This window comes from Stigmatopora nigra, chromosome 11, assembly GCF_051989575.1.
Source record: "Stigmatopora nigra isolate UIUO_SnigA chromosome 11, RoL_Snig_1.1, whole genome shotgun sequence".
NCBI classification, from domain to species: domain Eukaryota; kingdom Metazoa; phylum Chordata; class Actinopteri; order Syngnathiformes; family Syngnathidae; genus Stigmatopora; species Stigmatopora nigra.
In genome coordinates, this window is record NC_135518.1 from 4,217,269 (window position 1) to 4,235,762 (window position 18,494).

Below are 18,494 nucleotides of genomic sequence, written 5' to 3' on the forward strand. Positions count from 1 at the left end.
TTTTTTTCGTAACCTAATATTATTTATTTATGGGTCTTTGCATTAAAGAAAAAATGATCAATAAATTAAAGATTATTTTTAAATTCATTGCATAAAATCAAATGTTTAAAAAATGCACACAAAAATGCAGATTCACAGTAAAAAAAAAAGGTAAACCCTATAGAACGTGATTGTTTTTATTTTGTATCATTTGATCACTGCCAATTTTGCAAGATTTTAGTTTTCAATTTTAAAATAAGAAAAAGCTAAAAATGTTGTAACTGTTTTGGTGACTTTCTTTGCTCCTCCGTCTTGCTCAAGTTTTGGAGTTAAGACTTTCTCCGACGCAGTTTGAACATTTTTATTCTATTTATACATATTCTGCAGCCAACTAATCATTTCATACCACTGTGAACCGTTTTTGTATTTGAGGTGAATCTTAAGACGAGTAAAAACATTACCATTTGTGTGCAAGAAGCGTAGGCAAAGAAAAATCCCTGTGGTGATCATGTCACAAGCTAGCAGGGGACCCTCCAAACACACCATCTATTCAAGTCCATAAATACAGCAACACAGCCAGATGGAAAAATGATTGGCTACATTTCAATGGTACAATTCATTCAAATTAATTGATCATGTACACACCTCATTCGGAAAATTCTAATCCGATGAAAACTAACCGGGTGAGGAGGGTTATGTCGCTATAATACATTCTGTCGTCATGCTTTATTTATGCTTTATTTCAAAATTTAGGATCTTTTCATTTTGACTACGTCTGTGTGGAAATTGCATGTTCTCCCCGGGGCCTACGTGGGTTTAAAAATCTTACAATTGTTCAAAACCTGGTGGTGGAAAAAAATAATTCAAGCTAATTCTAAATTAGATATGGAGAGAGAGGTGGAGTGATATTTTGTTAACTCGAAAGTCAATATGGCTGCTTGTTGGCAAGTGGAATCCCATTAAAGTCAGTGCAAATTGTGCAATGCAAAAACAAGTGTATATAATGGCAATAATGATGACAGACTTATAAAATTCCAATAGAAAGATTTATATCGTTTTAGCGATATCTATCAAACAGTACTACTCTGTACTATAAACACATTTGTACACATCTAATCTGTACATCAAAAAGTGAAAACGCCAATTCTGTTCAACAAAACACCTGAAGCAGTAGACGATTGTGATCAAAAGTGCATTCTAGATAATGGACATAAAGAAAATGTACGGTCAGGGGGCATAAAATCCTCAAATCTTGCTACAAAAACATGATGGCCGAGGCCAGAAACATACAATTTCAACAAGCCACCTGATATTGTAGTGGTTCACTTGCATGAGTTATGACTGTCAATGCGAATGATTATCTGCCAGGGATAGGCTTCAGCAACCCCCGCAAGCCTTGCGAGGATGCGTGGAACAGATGATGAAGGAATGAATAATTGCAACACATGAAAATGTATCAGCAGTGTCACTGGGCATGCATGTGACGTCACAAGAGCATTTTAGTGCAATATGAAGAGCTACACAAAAATTAGAATTCAACGTAACACACATTTCCGGTGTGAACGTCGCCCTATGCTCACCTAAGAGATTATTGAAAGGCAGGTCGATGTAAAAACGCAGTGACTGTACTTAAGTGACTTGAAGGTGAAAATAATGGCAGACTTAAGTCATGCTTGCATATTCCTATTACAAGCATATTTGAAGGTCAAACCAATCAACAAAATATACACTAGACGAGCATGGCACGAACTATAAAATGCTTGCAGTTAAAAGCTGATTATAGATATGTATTATAATGATTTGAAAAGGTCTTGGGTGAAAAGTCAACGGACTCAAAAAGAAAGCACAAGACTTAATGCCAGAACCTATTGCAAACTGAAGGTGAAAATGCATTGTGGTGGAATGGATTAATCGGAGAAAGACTGAGGCAAATTAGCTCCTGGTTCAACTGTTTGAATGATGTTGTTGTTGTTGACTTTTTTTTAAACAAACACTAATTTTAGTTCATCCACATCTGCTACAATTAATCAAATCATTGATGAAGAAAAGTGAACCAAATCATCGACCATTTGATGTAATGTGCACAATTTTTAATATAAAAGGGGGAATATTAAATATTTATTTTAACATGGTATAAATATGATAAGTAATTATTTTATCCACTTTGGTGTATATTAAGAGAAAACAATTAAAAAAGAAGTGACAACAAAGTGAGCTGTACCAACAATGACAGGCATCCATTCAAAGCCATTAACAGCAATTGAGGTTTAATAAATGTTTACTAAACACAATTTATTTGTAAGACCCTCCCAGTCTAAATGAAGTGGCCCTCTAGCACAGGTAATGACACCAGATTAGTTAACAAGGAAGTGACTTAAAATGTCCCAAAAATCAATAGAAAATGACTGAAAATCTACAGTATCTGACCCATGGCTGTGCAAAGCATCCTCAAGCAATTTCTTCAGAAATTGCATTTTCTAGTCAATAATAAACACACACGAACGTCATTTACTCGTCTTTTCGTGTTTGCGTGGAGCGATGGTCGATTAAATGCATATCCAAATCAAATGTGGCCCTTTGACTTGGTGATACTAATAATACTCCCTCCATATCACAGTGTGAATAATTGGAAATGACAAAAGGCACTACTTTTCAACCACAGTGCATCTTCTTCTTAAACAAACAGTGACAAGCCAAAAATTCCACCATAAAATGCAATCCGGCCCGGTGGCTCGAGTGGAATATTTCTACCATTGTCAATAAGGATTGAAAATCTAGCACCATCAGCAGCCAATAGCACCATCCCAACCCTGGTGTGGATGAAGCTGTTCAAAAAATGCATTACTTTGTGATGTCACATTGGTTGTTTTTGGATTCAGCAGGTGTGAGTCTAGATTTTGCCGCCTGATTTCACACTTTGTGAAATTAATGGCGCTTTAAGCATTTTGCCTAAGTAAGTCTGTTAGAAAGACATGACGATTCTTCATTCTCAGATTGTACAAAGATCAACTGAGCGTGGATAGAAACATGACATGTCAATTATGATTTGCAACTTCTGTTGTTAGATCCTGAATTAGAACTCGGTAGCTGAGGCACTTTATTTCATCTTGACTAGCTTTCACTGTATTTATCACGCTTTAAAAGCAAACCAAGCAGGAGCAGATCAGTGATACAGCTGCAATAAAGGATTATTTTAATTGTGGATTCATCACAGATTATGATTGAGATTAGTGTAATTGTTTGTTCATCTATGATATACCTATTTTACTATTATATTATTGTTATTATCTATACATAAAGGCAAGAAAACGTTCACAGACCGTTTTTACTGTTTGTTTAACTGATCTATCTTTCCGTTGGTTCATTTTGGGTCAATTCCTTGCTGAGTTTAGGATTTATATGTGTCATTGCCTGTTGATTTTGGGTAATCTTCTGTAGAATTTGAATCATTTATTGTTGAATTTTTCATAAATCAAATTTGAACTCAGAAAACTCGTGTCCATGGCTCGAGTCTGGAGCATCACAAAAGTCCACTTCCTAATTGAACAGCACAATCCAACGGTGTAACAAAAGAACCAAGTGGAAGTCGCGCGAAGCCTACGGCGGGCAAAGAATGAAGCGTTATGCTTTTGTTATTGTAGAGGTAAACCGCCGACGTGGATTTATAAGGCTGAGAGCTGCGATAAGGTGGGGATTCGCAGTGAGAAGACATGCAAATATATTTATACAAAAGCACAAGGGGGGGGATTTAACAAGACGTGTGCAAACACGCACAGGTACATAAACAATTATGATGTTACCTCTCAGTGAGGCCCAGCCAGGAAATGAGGTTGACTGAACATGTTGGGAAGATGGAGAGTAAATGGGAGATTAAATGGCATGGAAAGGTGGGAGTATGAAAGACAAATCTTCCTAAAAGCGCGAGAGCTAGAGCTGCACGCAAAGCTATCGTTGACTCAAATCCTTCACAACATCAAAGATTTATTCTCCATGCCTAAAAAATGCACCACATACAGTAGTACCCCTTGGTTCACCATTTTTACCAGCTGCAACTTGCTCTGTCAGACAATGTTTGTATTCCATGTCCCCGTGTCCCTAAGCTTCTACAATCATTTGGGATTTTGCCGAAACTGTCACACCAAAACTCATCCAAGAATGCAAACACACACAAAAAACTGGAAGATCCCAAGACGCCAATTACGTCATCTACTCCAAGGCTTGCGCCAATGTGCAAGGGGACTACCAAGTGTGCAGAGCTATGCGATGATGCTACAAATGTCAGGACTCAGCAACGACTGATAAAGAATTAAACGAATCTACAACAATTTTTGATTTTGAGAAGTTGACTAAAAAATTACTGTACGGTATAGTGATAGACCAATATATAAGGTCGATATATGGCAATTAATTGGTTCCAGAACTTTTTTCGTAACTGGAAAATTTTGAAAATAGGTTTACTTTATATGTAAATTCTCTCATTCGTTCCGCGGTCTTCACACAACTGCCAACTAAACCCTTTAAAATTGGTCAATGTGTCCCAATTTTGTATGAAAAATGTGAGGAAACACACAATGAGAGAAAATTATAAGGAAATTATTTATTAATGTCTAGAAATTTGAAACGAGCAAGCGGAAGACAATTCCCTGTCTTCCGCTTGCCATTAAAAAAATGGAGGAAGACAGGGGACTGTCACTTAACTCGGCACCGAGGAAAAAAAAGTCAGGCAGCAGGTAGCGAGCCTCAGGCAACGTTATGACGGACGCAGTGCTCTTAAAAATAAAATCCTATGAATTGAAGGCATGAGGGAAAAAGCCATTTGATTGGATGTCTATCACTGGAACCAATAAGTTAATTTTTTTTTTTTTTTAAACAGCAATGGAAAACATCACATTTCCTGTTGCTTAACTTTTTTTCAAAAATTAAAAAAGGGAGAGAACTATTATTTTTGTTTGAAAAATAATTGTACATTTGGATGTATATCACCATCAATGGCTCCCATTAAGTTAATAGTGCACCACGCAGGAACCCCAGATGGTAAAGCGCTGTGACCAATTAAAAGCTTCCCCGAGGACATGAACAGTTATAGTCGTGGAGAACTGACCAATTTTGTGCATATATGCATGTGTGCGCGTCTGGGTGAGTTAATAAAGCTTATAAATCACGCTGCAGTGTTTTAATCATTGTACAATGCCTTGTCATGCTGCCAGTAACACACAAGGCCCCTCCAAAACTGTCTGGCCTTACGTTGAATATTTGCCTGAAAGCATTTAACGAGTAAATAAATATGTAAATTAAACAATCAAAGAGGGGAAATGAAAATGTTTGTTTTGAACCATGTTTGACTTTCTTCATAAATAGAAGGAGAAATAGTAAATAATCTATTTTGGTTCTCCATTTTTTCAATTAAAAAAGCAAATACAAAAACTAAAAGATTCTCTTATTTTAGGTTATTAAAATATATTTTGTTATAGTGTAACAGCCCAGTGGAAGAGTGTTTATCACGTCAGTCTCACAGTTCTGGGGTTGGGTGTTTGATCCCAGGTCACTCCTCTGGAGCCTATCCTGCTAATGACAGTTCATCAATATTTTAGTACTCAAATGCCCAAAACAACGGAAAATTTGTTAATTATGTTTATCAAATGATTTGACCAGTGCCAGAAAGCCAATCAAACTGGATGGAACATCTAACCCCGTCAATGGTTGTGAAAAACTAGCAAAAAAACAAATATTTTTCTGAGAAAATTTTTCTGGAATGTATATACAGCCTGGCAACTTGAGTAGTTAGCATAGAAGTGGGCAAACTATTCCACAACGGGCCACAGTGGGTGCAGGTTTTCATTTCAACCCATAAAAAGGACACCTTTTCACCAATCAGGTATCTTAGAAGTGCAGTCAGGGGATAGCAGTCAGGTGCTTTTTTTCTGCAGAAATCTCATTGGTTAAAGTGTCTGTGTTCGATTGGTTGGAACAAAAACCTGCACCCGGTTTGCCCACCTCTGTGTTAGCATGTCAGCCTCACAGCCCCCGCAACCATAGCGAGGATTAAGTGGTTCTCAAAATGAATGAATGAATTCATTAAAAAACACAGACCAAAAATGTATGTTTTATTTCATCTCTATGAAAGCAAATGATTCTCATTTGTCATCTTGACCTAAACTTAATGTTGCTTTGGTATTTGGATCTTGCCTTTCACTGAATAAATTCGACTGAAGATCAACAATTATGTTCCCTTTGCCAAACGGCTTAAGTGTGAAAAGAGACAATAGAGAGGAGCAAGACAAGCTGAATGACAGAAAAAGGTACATTTCAGTTGGATGACATCCAGCATAGCGGTGGGTGAAGCAAATGAGTCCTTGCCAGTTTCAGCTGCCAGTTTTTTGGGGGGCCAATAAACACTCTCCTCCTCGTATCATCTCATCTCAAGGTGGAACTACTCTACTCTAATTTTTATGCATAAAAGTACAAAAAAACTTATTAACTAATGCTGTCATTTGAATGTATTAATAACATCGTTAATGAAAAACCTTTAAGACAGGGTGAATTTTTTCACACATCATTTTAGGGCCCATCCCGAAACGCGTATTTCGCAATTCAAGGCAAAGCATGGTGTGATCCAATGAGTGCCAGCTCTGGGAGAGTGTTGTCTTGTCAAATTTATCCTGGTGACAATTAATTTGGGGATTTAAGCGGCGTGACGAGCACAAAGCTACCTGAGTGCTTAGCGTGGCCCATTATTTTCATTTTTGAGCACATTTGGATGAAAAACAGGGATGCACCAAATGGTGCTCGGTCCCACATCCACGGCGGCTCGAGACGCACTAAAGGTGGGCTCAACCAAACATAGGAAATGGGCAATATCCCAGTCTTTTATCAGGTTATCGGTGTTTTAATTTGTATTTTGGTTAATATTCTGTATGGATCTATGTTTTTTTAAGAAATCATCCCCAATGAAAGAAGATGGTTATTGTTTTACTATTAATTATAACTGAAATTGAGTGTTGAGTTTGCATTTAAATCATCCGTTAATTATTCAACTCAAGCACTGCAATTACTAAACATTCAATCTTTGCCAACCGATGATGTTGCTAATTGTGTCACGGCGTAGGCTATGCCCTCCATTTTCTTGCAGCTCTTTCATTCTAAAAAAGAAAGAATATGTCCTTGGAGTAACCAGGAAGGCAAAGTTTATTGCGTCAAATCTGCTCCTCCAACATCCTTACAGAAATTATCCGGCGGCTTTCTCCGCGTGTCAAATGTTTAACTATTCCCACTCCAGAGTGTGAAAATTCACCTGTTTCGCATTCAGTTAACTTGTCGAACAAGGATGTATTTAAAAAAAAAAAAGAAAGTCCACTGACCCTCCTGCATTCAGATAAGGCTTCAAAGCGTCGCACAACAACACGACTCCTAAGTGGAAGTTTCCCGGAGGCAACCGCCCAGCAAGTTCCATGTTGTTTTTTTTTTAAACATGAACAAAATAGTCGTTAGGGCATTCATATTCATATTGTATTCATATTCAAACTGTGCCTGCACTGTGGTAATCTCACAGAGATAGGAGGCCAACCCTGGAGGCTTGCTGTTTAGCTTAACTAATCAAATCAGCCAGGGGAACAGTGTTGCATCTTTAGCCTATTATTATAAATATTAATAAATAGTGCTAAGAAAAGACACGCCAACATCTCCCAAAACAACATTCACTATGCCAGCTCTTTTAACACTTGACGAATGGTGAAGAAAAAGTGACCTTGAAGTTTCGCAGGGGTGCTTTAGCTGATCGCTTCCAAAAATGGGTTGGAGGGGGACACCCTGAATTGGTTACCAGCCAGTTACAGGGCACAAGAAAAAAAAATTGTTGTCAACCAGCCTACCGTAAATGCTTTTGGGATGTGGGAAGAAACCAAATTACCCAGAGAAAACTGACGCAGGCAAGGGAAAAACAGACAAACTCCGCACAGGTAGATCAGAACCCACTAGGGATTGAACCTTTTACCACAGAACTGTGAAGCAGACTGTAATGCCACCTATCTTTTTTTATTACCAAAATAGTTATTTGCCTTGTAAAGTCCTCAAAACCAAACTATGAGCACATTTGAGTTCACATGGCCTTGTCACGGTTACTGCCAAAAATGCGATTTGTAAAGGCTTATTGGTTGCCAATAAGCATGAACCTCGAGAGTCAAAAGCATAAGAGAGCTCCACTGTGGCTCACTTTCCCACTCAGTTATGGAGGTGTGGTCCTTTTGTTGACTGACAGCTCGACGCAGTGTGATATAGAGCATCGGTGCGTACCGTGTAAGGTGGACATGGACGGAGACAGTTATGACAGAGCTCTTCGGAAAAGTCAAGCCAGACGCTGTGATAAGAATCTTTTACCATCCGGACTCATGCCCGGCCCATGGCTTACAGTCGCTACAAGAGTAGAGCGAGCAGATGAAACCGGGAGGTGAGACGGAGGCCAGAGAGGAAAGCTGCCAGCGTCCCTCCAAGGAGAGACTAGAGATAAAATTTGGCAATCTGTCTTGGGCCTCCCGACCTAATCGATAGCCAGAGACTCAGAAACACAACTTTCCCCTTTTCTATCCTCAATCCATCTTTTTTCCCAATTCCTCGAAGATTTTTATCGCAATTATTTTTCTTTAAAGGTTTCAGTTCGATCACCATTTTCTTCCATCACCCTGTATTTGGGGCCTTGACAAAGCTTGTCAGCACAAGGGCCAGGCGAAATTGACTCTCGAGATTTGGATTGACTGAGAGCAGCGATGTCAAACACAAGGACAAATCGGAGTAATGATGTTGTCAGGTAGTGGCTTAGTTTGCGTTGTCAGGGAAGGGCTTAGGTGGCGCTCATTCAATTATAAACGGAAAATATCTATTAAAATTTAACCTACACCTAACCATTAGTATTCATTCACTCAATATTTCATTTTCTGACCCGCTTCATCTCACAAGGGTTACGGGGGATGCTGGAGCCTATCTCAGGTTACTATGGGCACCAGGTGAAAGACACCATGAGTTAGTGGCCAGCCAATCACAGGGCTCAAGGAAATGAACAGCCACTCAGGTTCACTTGCACTTAGGGGCAATTTAGAATGTTCCATCATCTTAACATGCATGTGCATGTTTTTGAGATAAGAGGGGAAACCAGAGTACCCAGAAAAAATCCATGCAAGCTCAGAGAGAACACTAAAACTCCCCACATTGAGGCAGACAAACAAACCATCGGCAAACCAAAGCCCTATTGGACAAAGAATTAAAAAAAGAAACTTGTCTAGAGCTGAAAAAAAAAAAAGTCTTATAATGATGGTAACACATGCTGTATGCATCTATATTAACATACGACCGAAATGATCAAATTTACTACAAATACATCATGACCATTCATGATTAAAAGTTAATGCAGTGCATTCTGTAGAGAACGAGGCACCACGTGACTGCTCTTTTGTACAATGCCGCCTCAAGTTGAATTTCATTGCAATATTAATGAATTATTTCTCATTGATATTAAATAAATGAGTGAAACAAAATGGAAAGTCTCATCTCATTTTCTGAACCGCTTTTTTCTCATTAGGGTCGCAGAGGGTGCCGGAACCTATCTCAGCTGACTCCGTACCAGAGGCGGTGGTCAGCCCATCGCAGGGCACCAAGAAACGGACAACCACCCACCCTCACACCCATACTTAGGCAACCAATCACGCTCACAATCATACGTAGGGACAATTTAGAGCAGTGGTCTCAAACCGGTTCCACATAGGGTCCTGGTTTTTGTTCCAACCGATCCAGTGCCGACATTTTAACCAATCAGGTATCTTTAAAATAAGTAGCACCTGGCTCTAATTAACTGATTGCACTAGCAAAAGGTATCCTTGTTGAGTTGGAATGAAAACCTGCACCCACTGCGGCCCTTTGAGGACCGGTTTGAGACCACTGATTTAGAGGTTTTGGGATTTGGGAAGAAACCAGAGTACCTCGAGAAAAACCCTGAAGATCCGGGCAGAATATGCAAAGTCCAGACAAGAAGGTTGAAACCCAGTGGGGATTGAACACTCGATCTCAGAACTGTGAGGCAGACGTGCTCCAAGACCACCTGTGACCCTTATGAGGGCAAGCGGTACGGAATATGAATGAAGTCCATTTTTCTCCAATGGTTAAAACAGGGATCCTTCTTTGGCTGCCATTGACAGCGCTAATTGGTTCATTCGCCCTCCCTGTCAAAATGCATTGGATATCTACCACTGTCAAAGGCAGCCAATGACCAATGAGTTCATGAACTAACATTCTCTCTGAAATTGCTCTGCCTGCCAGTGTGATAGCTGGTGGTCCCGCTGCTTTTGGGCCTGCTCTCGAACAGGCTGGTGCGTAGGATAAGTAAGGACAGCCGTGTCGGACATGTCGGCACGTTGTTCTTTTCTCCGCCAATCTGATGTGTAGGAGGGAGTCCATAAACTTAAGCACAAACGCCACGGAACAGATGGCGCTTAGTCGGTCTTGTGGAGGGCCCGCGAGATCTGAATAACCAACTGGAGGACATAGAAGGACAAGTGACCCATCGTCTCAGAGACACTAGTTGAATTCTTTCATCGCTTGGCCAACAACGGAGAACAGACAAAAGACACAGCACGAGCGGGAAAACATTAGCCCGAGTGTCACCGAAACATTTGTTGTCAACCATTTTAGTTCAAATGAGTTGGAGAGCACAGCATTATTCTCAATTGAGCCTTTTAAAAAAAGAAATGTTTGTGTGCGTGTGTGTGTATATATATATATCCCTAAAGAAAATTCCAATGTTCCCAGTATTTTTAAAATGAGTTAAATTTTAAATAAATAAAATGAGAATATTTACTATCCATTTTCTAGCCACTGAATGAGATAAACATCCCACCCATTGTCTATTTGGAGAATCCAAATAGATTGGATGCCTATCTCTGCCAATGGCACTGAAACACTATCATTCAAAGGAAAGCAAGAGTAGGACTTCCAAAATAGCATGGTAAGCGGTTAGAGTTATGGAAAAAAGAGATAAAGTCACATAACAGCTCCTCTACTTCTCCCTGACACGGGTCTATAAATACTGTGCACTATCAGAAGTGTCATCCTCCTTTCACGTAACACAAGGCAAACTAGGTTCAGTGAGAAACATCTGTATCAACAACCAAAAAAAAAACAGCAGTCGCTCATGAATGGTACCTGAGCCACGTCTCATGGCTGTGATGATTTTCCACTGGATTTCAATAATTGCTTGTCAGTGGCCATTCCAAGACAATTTAGCTGAAACCATAGCTTAATCTCTACTATTATAGTTTAAACCAATGTTTTCATCATTAACTAAAACAAATGAAGGACAAAAACCAAAATTAAAAAAAAAAATGTAATGAATGAAAAGAATGTAGGGGGTGGGGACACATTTGTTCGAATAACCTGGCACAATCACTAACCCCTTTAATCCTTCTTGAATTATCACGAAATTCTATTTCTATATGTGACTTTTTTTCTCATGACCATAAAATTTAATCACCTCTTCCATTTTATATTCTAAATAATTCCTACAGGTTGTAAAATTAACACTTTTTTCCCTTTCTGGCCTTATGGCAAAAGCTCTTTTCTGGCCTCAGTAACCTTTTACATGAAAGAGTAGAGTACGACACGGCAGGGTGAGTAGGAATGATTGCTGACAGTCCTTCCAGGAAAATTAATTGGACGTCTTTAAAATAAATACATCTTCAAGAAGCAACTAAACTCGAAAACCCTGCTCTCCTCCAAAGTCCTTTGTTTGTGTGTTTCATTTTAACAGACAGCTTTTCAGTGGCTTCTAACGCAATTCAGTGGAATCCATTGCACTTTGGTGAAGGTCAGACGAGGTCTGCATTCATTACAAAAGCCTGAATGAAAGGGAGTTTACCAGCTTGGGCAGCTGTCCTTATGTGTCCGAGCCTGTTGGACAGATGCATTGTGTGTCCGCATTGCGAGCAAAGACTGATGAACAGGTGACACACTGCAGCATCACCACAATTAAAACAACTCGAAGCAAATGATCACAGTTGATAAGATGCCAATACTAAGAAGTTATTCTGGATCTCACATATGTTTAGTTTCTCAGGCAACTGCATCTCACATCTTGGTTACACAGCAGCAATCATCTAAGTGCCTCTTCATGCTAGGGTTATTTCTGTAATCCCATAAAAAAAGACCTAAAGGAATGAAGACGTTTCCCAAAGTGGAAACTATTATAGGACAGTGTGCACCTTTGGGCATGTGTACTCAGAGAGAAACAGTGAAGGCTTTTTGGGTTGAATTAAATTGCCTTTTCTTCGATGCAATTTAAACTCAAAGTCTGAAAACAACATCGGTAAGCTCTATTTCTACGCCGAGGCTGTGCGATCAAATTTTTAGTGGTAAAAACCAGGCAAAAACCAATAAAACAATGCCATAATGTTATGCAATGTAATTCAATTAAATTATGTTTGTAACCTCAAAATAAGTCATACAATCACTTTTTTAAATGATATGATTTGAAACAATATTGAAAATCTTAAAATTGCGTTTGTATGGGTTATGTCAGGAAGGGTATCTGTCGTTAAACTACCAAATCTATCATTTGCTGCGGCGACCCCTGATGACGAGGCAAAAGTCAATCAGTAATGTCTAAAGTTAGATAAAATAATTAATGAGAACCGACCACATATATACACATATATACACACACATATATGTACACATATATATACACATATATATACACATACACATATATACACATATATATATGTATATATGTATATATATATTGATCAATTATCCTCCATCTTGCACAACAGAACAAAAATACTCATATTTCCTTTTCTTATGAAGTAAGGTAAGATAGTTATTTCATATTTGAATGAGGAGGAAAGTAGTTTATTCGCTTATTCACTGAAGATTGAAGTTTCAAATTTGAAACAAAAAACAATGTGATGTAAATCCCAGCTGTATAAAATGGCCGATATGGTGATTGGAGATTATTTACATTACGCACAGCACGAGAGACTAAATGAAATCTTAGTAAGACTCACCGGTGAGGTTGGTACGGGCACTGTAGGATCCAAGGTACCGTCCGTCCGTGTTGGGCGTGTAACACTCAAAGAGTCCCTGGTCCTTAGCCTGAACTTTGAGCAGGTGCAGCATGGCCGAGTCGCCACTCAGCCTCTCCACGTAGATCTCCTTGGCGTTGACCCTCTGGGCAAAAACGGCATAGGCGTAGTTGGGCTGCGCCGTGCTAACAATTCGGATCTCCCGCTCAGGTGCCGAAGGCAGATACATGGACCACTCAAAGTCTTGCTCCAAGCCTTCTTTGTAGCCGGTCACATTGCACCAGATGGTCACATGGGAGCCCTCGGTCCGAATCAGCGGTCCGCCTTGCACCGTCACCACCCTCTGAGCCGCTCCCGCACCTGGACAAAAGCCATAAGCAGTTTTACAAAACCACCCATTGATTTATTTAATGCGTGAATTTGTTTGCGCAGCGCACCCCTCGCCGAAAAAAAACATCTGCAGGTACACGCTTCCTTGGAAGTGAGATGGAGGTGTTTTCCAACACTTGAATTATTCACTGGATCATTTTAACAGCTGCTATCCAATCTTGCTTTGCAGCTAAACAGACGGGAGCTGTACGTAATAAATATGCATTCCGCCGCTAAAACTGGCCTTCTTTTTTTAAGACACCATCTATTCTACGGCGTAAATAAGTCATGTTTTCGTCTAACCAAGAATGATTATGACAAGGCTAAATTGGCATGAATGAAAGGCGTTTATGAGTTTCCAGCACATGGTTAAACAGTGGGAATGTTTTCAGAAGTGCACATTAGCAATGCCAGATTATTTGACAATTTAAATAGTTGATGAAGTTTTATATTTAGTAAAGACAATTCTGGCTGTCTAAATCCTCCCCACTTTATCCCCCCTTTTAACTCATTAGCTTCTGTAGTCAAGCAATCATTAGCACAGGGAAATTTAGCAGCGATCATTCACATAAAAAAACAGTTGGCGGCAAATATTTTCTCATTTAATACTTTAAATGTATTTTTCCAATAAATTCCTTAACCATGCAAGTGAGGTCTAACTGTAACTGCAGTCTTTTATTTTCTTCTTTTTTTCCACAACACTATTTTTTTATTTTTCTTCTTTGTGCTACCACTATTTTTCTTTTTCTTTGTGAAAAGCGTTTGCTTTGGCCTAAGGAGTTAAGTTCAGAATTCACTTTAAGGATGTATTGCCCTCTAAAGGTGTGGATGGACACTGAATGTAAGACGACCGCCACTTTTTCGCCATCTTATTTCAATGGAAAACACAGTCTTATATATGAACCAATATGGTACAGGTACACACGCAGTTGTACCTCTACTTAAAAAATGAATTGGTTAAGCAACATTTTTCATAACTTGGAATTTTCGTAAGTAGTACTTGACATGTAATTTATATGTAAATTAATTTGTAACAAATTACACGGTCCATCATTAACGTATTAAAACAAGCATGTAAAAACTATTCTATTCATGCAGTAGTACTTTACAGTAAGGAAGAAGCTAACGTTAACACACAAACATGCACAAAAACACATCTAAACAACTTAGTATTCAATGGAGCTCCACGGGACTAACAGTCTCTTAATCTCGCTGTTCAGTACACAGAGGCCATGTCAAGGAGTCGGTGCTTTTAATGCTTTCTTCTGCTTCAATAGCGTAAAGATGGCAGGAGGTGGGCTAGATCTTAGTAGGTGGGTTATGGCCGGCTATATTGCCTTGCAGCATCAGTCAACCGCACGCCACTTTCTTATCATCGGTTTTTCGATGAACAACAGGGCCCGCTTTTCATTCGCACCAATAATTTTAAAAAAACTTTGTGACGACAAAAGGCAGTTATTGTTGTTGTGGGAAGCTCCAAGTGGAAGTAAAGCAGGCCGTGATGTTACCACGACAATTTCAAAATGAAATAACAGATATTGGAAATGCATTTACATTTTGGGGGATTCCATAACCTGGATCTTGTTTGCGTATGTTTGGATATGCATTTGCATATCAAAGGGTTTTGTAACCTGAAAATACCTGGAGGCATTTGTAAGTAGAGGTACGAGTCCATATTTTCCATATTTAGTATTGCTATCTGATCGTGTAGTGGTTCACTCGCCTGAATCTGGTGCAGGCAAGAGTGGGATCGATTCCTGCTCGGTGGAGGTGTGATTGTGAATGCAAATGGTTGTTTGTCTCTAATCTCTGTATGCCCTACAACTGACTGAGTATTAGAAATGAACGTTTGAATTAACATATTTAGTATTTTCTCCTCAAATGTATTTATATGCAATTCTCCAATGTTTTATGTGTATGAAAAGGGGATTTAAGTTGTGACAGGCATTTTAATGTTTATATTTTAAAGAGACTGAAAGAATTCAATGCATCAGAGGGTTAAATCTAATTCAAAGACTGTAAAAAGAAATTCAGGAGTTGTGATGATTGATGTCAGGAACGAAAGAAGTGAAGAATGAGCTATAGCCCGTCAGCTTTGCATGACATACACCACACATACATGTAAAAATAGGTGCTCGCACAGCAAAGACACGCTCAGCTGAGTGGCAAATGGGCAGCGCTACAGTCCATTGTACGCAACACACTCGCTAATGACATGATATAAAAAGAGGGCCGTGTAAGTGCAAGGGAAAGTTTGTAGGAGCGGATGGAAGATGTAGAAGATAAAAAGCTGGTTTCTGAATTATTAATGCCCAAGCATTGTGTCCACTGCCTCTTTAGAGACGCGTGCACACACAGCTGCAAATCCCAGTTGTTTGTGTAGACAGGAAATGGCATACTTGTGGCTCTGTCTGGATTTTGGGCCATGTGTAAATGCTCTGTTGTGTCCAGACTCAAAAGAAATGGGGGGGTTGAAGCTGGTAGCTGAATGGAGAATGAGGTACGTGTCAGAGTGCAAATGGGCAATTGCAAACCACTGATCGGTTCATATATAAATCACTTTTTTCTGTTATTTGCCCATCCCGCTTCAAATGGAATTGACTACGCAACAACGCTACAATGGCAGACAGTGGGTTAAAGATAAGGGCAAAAAATAAGGGGGTTGCCAACGTATACAAAACAACTTTCTGCCATGATGTAAAGGCAATTTTATGTTTGGTCTTGGTTTTGTTGTGCCTTTTGGAAATGTATACTTATACACATTTACCAGGCCACAAGAAATATAAGGTTTCATCCCCGTAAAAGTTCCATGTACAATTACAATAATGGACTGAATAAATTTCAATAATATATTATATAATTACAAATACAATCGAACTAGTATATTCTGGACATTTGAATTTTATGCTTGCTTTTCTTATTGGTAAAAATCCATGCGTGTCATTTCTTGTCGATTTGGTGTCATTTATTGATCACTTCCAGTTAATTTGGGATCATTTTTGGGAAGCTTGTTATTGATTCTGGTTCATTTACAGGTACACTGTTGATTTCTGGGCGGGTCCAAAAACTGTTGGGTCATTTATGGGCCCCAAATTATTATTATTTTTTTAAAGTAGTTCTAACCCTCAGAATTAGGACAAGCACTATCTCTGGCTAAGTAACGGCAACCTCTAGAATATCAATTCAAGTTCTTCTGGGCCTGCATTGGCAGAACAGCACAACAACAGCCCTACAGGCAGAATACAGTGCTTGTTCTCTGACTTTAAGTCTATACTTATGAGTTTCTTTGTCTATAAGTTTAGCGTGCCCCCGGGAAAACATGCTATATCGGGTTAAAGAATCCACATCATTTTCTGACTCAGTCCCATATCATTCTACTCTAATGTCAAAGTAGTAATCTGGCAACACCGGCTCAGTGTGGCTCTGTCGATGCATCATCGCTTCTCATATTGCATATCTCATATGCTCTCTCGCAAGCTTCAAAGTGTCTGTCATTCTTTTGGCTGTTTAGAGAAGTTGACAATGACATAGCAAACCTTCAAGACAAACTGATGGGTGCTTTCACCTACCTCCAAGGGACAATAATCTAACTCTACCCTCTACAGACTCACAGTTCTGCTTCAATTCTGAAGTCAATCCCACATATTTGCTCAGTAAAGCCTCAGATTTGGTATGATATTATTAACTCAATGGCTGTCATTGAGGTTGACAGAAAAAAATCTTTGAAAGTGAGTAGTCATTTTGTCATATCAACATTTATCAAACCCAGTTTAACTCATTGGCAACCACTTACGGCAGTAGATACATGTCTAATTCATTTTGTACAAATAGTAAAAAAAAGGTTATTTTTAAAAATGTTGAATTTTTAAAGGAAATATGGTAAATATGCCTTATGAATCATTTCATGTCAATAATGTAAAACTAAATCTATATATATATATATATATATATATATATATATATATATATATATATATATATATATATATATATATATATATATATATATATATATATATATATATATATATATATATATATATATATATATATATATATATATATATATATATATATATATATATATATATATATATATATATATATATATATATATATATATATATATGTTTTTAATTAATAATTTAATGCATATACTGCCATCAAAGGGAAAATAGATCCAACCGATTAGAAGATAGTAAAAAATATTCATCACGCATTCTTTAAACCCATAAAATATCCCCAAAAAGATAAAATATACTTGTGCTTTTTAAATTTAAATTTAAAAAAATACATTTTATGTTTTGCCCATTGTTTGATTGAAAAATGTAATAAATACTGGGACGATCGCTCCTAATAAAAAAATGGATTTGCTGTATTGTTATCAATGGGACTGAAAATTATCATCCATTCCAGTTAAAATGAATCTGTCGCCTTCAGTGGCATTGAATGAGTTACCAAGCGTTACCACGCCTCCTCCTGCCTTGACTGCCTGTGTGTCATAACTACATCCCACACAGGTTTCGCGCATGATGCCGCTCCATCTCCATAAACGAATGCTCAGGCAGTCTGAAGGCTCCAAAATGCACGGAGCCACACATAAAATAGGAAACTACAAAAGAGGATTATGCTAAGTGGTGGGGTGGGGGACGCACTAATCCAATCATTTGCGGCCACTGTCTATTCTCAGCGGAAACGGCTGTAAGACTACTAGCACTCAAGCCTACTCACATCACTCTTCTTAGACATGTGATAATTACACACCTAGGAATGTGTCAAATAAAAGCACTCCAGGGTGCAAGTGATACAGAAGACACCCATGGCCATAGAACAGATGCGCGAATGTCCAATTTCATAACCAATACGTCGAGGAAAATAGAGCGGAATGACATGCCAGGTTCAATCTCACCAACATCTCAGGCAACTATACTTTGTACCCCTGAGAAGACTTGCCCAAGTTTAACAACAAGACCAAGACTGCATCTGAACTCATCAAGTCTCACATGAAGACCACTGCCCGAATATAAGACGATCTCCTCATATACGTCAAGACTTTTGAAGTCAGAACCAAGACAGAAACAA

General features: G+C 38.6%; 1 protein-coding gene across 2 annotated transcripts in view; it reads right to left on the reverse strand.

Annotated features, from left to right (window-relative positions):
* Nucleotides 1-18,494, reverse strand: part of igsf3 (immunoglobulin superfamily, member 3) — a 90,704-nt gene that overhangs the window by 54,014 nt on the left and 18,196 nt on the right. For both annotated transcript variants that reach the window (XM_077728454.1, XM_077728453.1), the window contains one exon: nucleotides 13,026-13,403. In XM_077728454.1, coding sequence (XP_077584580.1) covers nucleotides 13,026-13,403 — 378 coding nt within the window. The remainder of the gene's footprint in view (nucleotides 1-13,025; nucleotides 13,404-18,494) is intronic.